Here is a 3,634-nt window from a genome sequence, read left to right on the forward strand (position 1 = left end):
TAAAGCGGTTTTGAAAAAGCCATTTTATTGCATCATTATACCATCGATTCATGACAAATCTCTCCAGATATCATTCAGGAGCTGCAGAGAGACAGAACATAACACAACATCACAAAGTCATTATTGGGATACGATGAGAATGAGAGAGAGAGAGAGAGAGAGAGAGAGAGAAATGCTCTATCTATCCATACATAATCAATAATAGTAAATTTCTCTCACTTCCCAGCAGTGTGAGCGAAACAAGCAGAAACCGAGCACGAGCTTACGCCAGGGGCACGTTCAAATCCGTTCTTTTTCGAGAACACATATGGCAGAATGACCGAATATGACGTCACAGAGTATTAAACGTGATCAGAGGTAGCCATAGAAGTGCTCCATGTTTTCCCGCCCAAATGGCGGATTCCCGCTCCTGCGCAGCCGCGCTCAGCGTTTACAGTGTGTGCGTGAGAATAACCGTCAACCCTCCACCCTTCATGCCCTGAACATTAATAAAGACACATATACTGAAAGGAAGAGGAACAGGAAATATCCAAATAGTAGATTTAAGGCGATAGTGCGTAGTGCCATGTCTAAATGAGTTCGTGCGGTGCCTACTCGATCTTTATTCCTTCAATCTGCTGCAACAGTGCGATAAAATGCCATTTTATTGGTCGAAACAAACCCCATTTCACGTGCATATACGGTGGCGTGACGATCTCTAAAATTTTCGGTGCTGGTTCGATTTGCTAAATGCCTTATTCGTGCGTGAAGCCCAAAAGCGTAACTGTACGATACTATCGCCACAATCGTTTATTTACCAGCAGAGGTGCAAGAGAGCGAGCGCTATGTTCATCCTTATACCATTATAAAAACGTATGAATAAAATACAGTTTTGTAGAAAGCAATTTCTGCTTTGGTCCCCTTCAAATAAATTCTCTTCTTCACCATTTTTTTCTTTTAATCCTTTTACTTCAGTTAGAAAAATAGATCCAGAATCGGGACTACAATTGTCGGAATGCGTCCTTACAAAAATATCATTCCGCTCTTTTTCTAATCTAGACAATGACATGAAAACACAAATTTGGTCCTCGGTGCGAGTGAAGCTGTCTCGTGTGTGATTGTCAGGAGAACCATTGTGTGTGTGCGAATACACTATGGCACTAAAATAAGAACAAAAAAAAAAAAGAAAATCGACAAGATATCTCTGAGTTTTCGTGGACGTTGTCGTCCGAGACTTTTGTGTATGTGTGTGTGTTTTGTGAGGGAACGCTGCGGTTCGGCTTCTTTCACTCAGGTTTGGGTTCGGGGGTTTCGGTCTTGGCCTCTGGGTCTTCATCGCTCTCGATTCCAGAGCGGCTGACGATGCGGCGCATGGTGAAGGGAAGATCGCCACGTCTGGACACGAAACAAACACATTTCAATGTCAGACATGCATTTGATCACATGTAAACTACATGCTTTATTCATGATTTCTGCTTCCCTCGATTAACCAGAATATAAAAAACTAAATTATAAAAGTCATAAATTATAAAAAACAGAACAATAGTATGGAAATGTAGAAAAATAGAAGGTAATGAGAAATGGATAAAACAACAGAAGTATAGAAAATATAAAATATTTAATTATTATTATAATATTCTATGTAATATAATAATTTTCTTATTTCAAATTTTTCCGATTTTCAATTACATTTTTAGTGAACTATATTCTTAATACAGTTTTTAATTAAAAATTTTAATTAAGTTTTAGTTTTAGCAAATAGCTATTTTAGTAATTTAACTTCAAAATTTAATTCATTATTCAAATGTGTCTATACTTTTGTAATATGCATTTTTATCTAACATGACTTTTTATTCATTTGTATTGCAGTTGTAGTTTGTAATTTTAGTATTTTTAACATTTTAGTACTTCAACTTAAACTAAACAAAAATGACAAATATTTTGATACAATTTTAGCTATAATTGACAATTGTCTTAGAATCTAGCTGAACTTAATTTTATTTTAAATAATGTTTTTTTATTATTATTTTTTACAATTCTAGTTAATTAAGTACTTCAACTTATTGCAAAACAAAAATTATGTTTTAGTTTTGTTTTAGGCGAGACACTGCAGGTGAATAGGGTAAAAAAATAACTAATAGTTATCACCTTACTGACTCAGATGATTAATTACATTGATAATTGCAAACATTGTATTACAAGTTTTCTAAAATGTTAGGTTTAAATATGCAAATAAGGCACTATTTAATGAAATATGTGCTAATTTGCATACATTTCTAGTACAAAAATCTAAACACAGTTTAGTCAGTTAGAAGTCAGTTTTAAAATTCTTGTTTAATTTTTTTTGACATATTAGAGTCAAATGTTTTTACAGAGGGAATTTTGGGTCTCATTTCCTCACGACATAATTCAGAAAAAAAAACTTAGAACAAACTGAAAACACTATATTTTTTAGCATTTTGGGGGGGAATAAAATTTATAAAATCAAGCAAATCATATATGAACAAATCCCTTTGTAAAAACCTTCAGATTATAGACAGGAATAAAAATTTAAAGTTTGGTGTAAAGTGCTACTGAAGTGGAGATTTGTGGCTCAGTGTAAAAGAAAAAACTCATTTTGAGAAATGCATTGATGCATTGTAATTGAAATCTATTGACACAAATAGATAAAGTGCTATAAAAGAAACACTTAACAGTGTCCTTTGGGTGTTTTCTTTCCACCAGTATGAAAAAACACTTTATTAAATACCAAAAAGCCCAAAATCTCAAACTTGACAGGTGTCTCCCCTTAACGTTAGTAACACTAATGTGAATGTGCAATAATTCTGATGAAATGTAAAAATAAATAAATGATTAATAATTCCAAATCTAATAGTGATCATTAGTGTTTTTTTTTCCTCGCACCTAAGTTTGCTCTTCAGGCTGTTAACCTCTCGGTTCATGGCGTCGGCGGATTCGGTGGCGTCCTCCAGCTCGCGCTGTAGTTTCCTGCGGTTGGCGTTTGCTCTCTGCGCCTCCTCCTCGGCCTCCTCCAGCTGCCGCTTAAGCTGCTTCATGCGGCTGTTCAACTTGTCCGACTGCAGCCGATCACAGACAACCGTTAACATCGCTAAACTTTAACCTGGAGCGCTGTGACTGACACACAGATAGTATTGAGCATCACCTGGTCTTTATACTGCTCCGTGTTGCGTCTCTCGTCGTCCACCTGCAGAATCACCTCCTTCAGCTTCTTCTCCGTACGACGCACCAGTTTTGACGCCTGCTGTCTCTCTCTGAACACAAACAGCATCCGTTACTTTGAGCTTTTACATCTTATAAACAGATGAATTATTGTGTGCATTTTTATTTGGAGACATGATCATTTTAGTATATTTGTTGTTTTCTAATTGTATTTCATTGCAACTTTCTTTTATCAAGTTATTTTCTAATTATTGAATTTTTTCTAAACTGTAAAACATCTTATATGGTACGTAGTGTAAAACTGCACATTTATGTAATTAATGTATGGCAAATAGTTTAAAATCTCAAAATATTAGTATGTTTCTATGTAAATAAATGTATATGTATTTATCAGTATTTTTTGTAGTTGTTATTTTCTAATTTTAATTATATTTCGTTGTAATTTTCTTTTATCGAGTCACTTTCTAATGTAATC

At 34.7% G+C, this 3,634-nt stretch overlaps 1 protein-coding gene across 1 annotated transcript; it reads right to left on the reverse strand.

Moving 5' to 3' along the window:
• Positions 1-3,268, reverse strand: LOC141331533 (myosin heavy chain, embryonic smooth muscle isoform). Its single transcript, XM_073836592.1, has 3 exons — positions 3,143-3,268; positions 2,884-3,056; positions 1-1,374 (listed from the first exon to the last, which is right to left on the reverse strand). Exons 1-3 carry the CDS (start codon positions 3,266-3,268, stop codon positions 1,266-1,268), a joined length of 408 nt encoding a protein of 135 aa, XP_073692693.1. The 3' UTR covers positions 1-1,265.
• Between the last annotated feature and the right edge of the window lie 366 nt (positions 3,269-3,634).

Source organism: Garra rufa, chromosome 1 (genome assembly GCF_049309525.1).
Source record: "Garra rufa chromosome 1, GarRuf1.0, whole genome shotgun sequence".
Taxonomy (NCBI): Eukaryota; Metazoa; Chordata; class Actinopteri; order Cypriniformes; family Cyprinidae; genus Garra; species Garra rufa.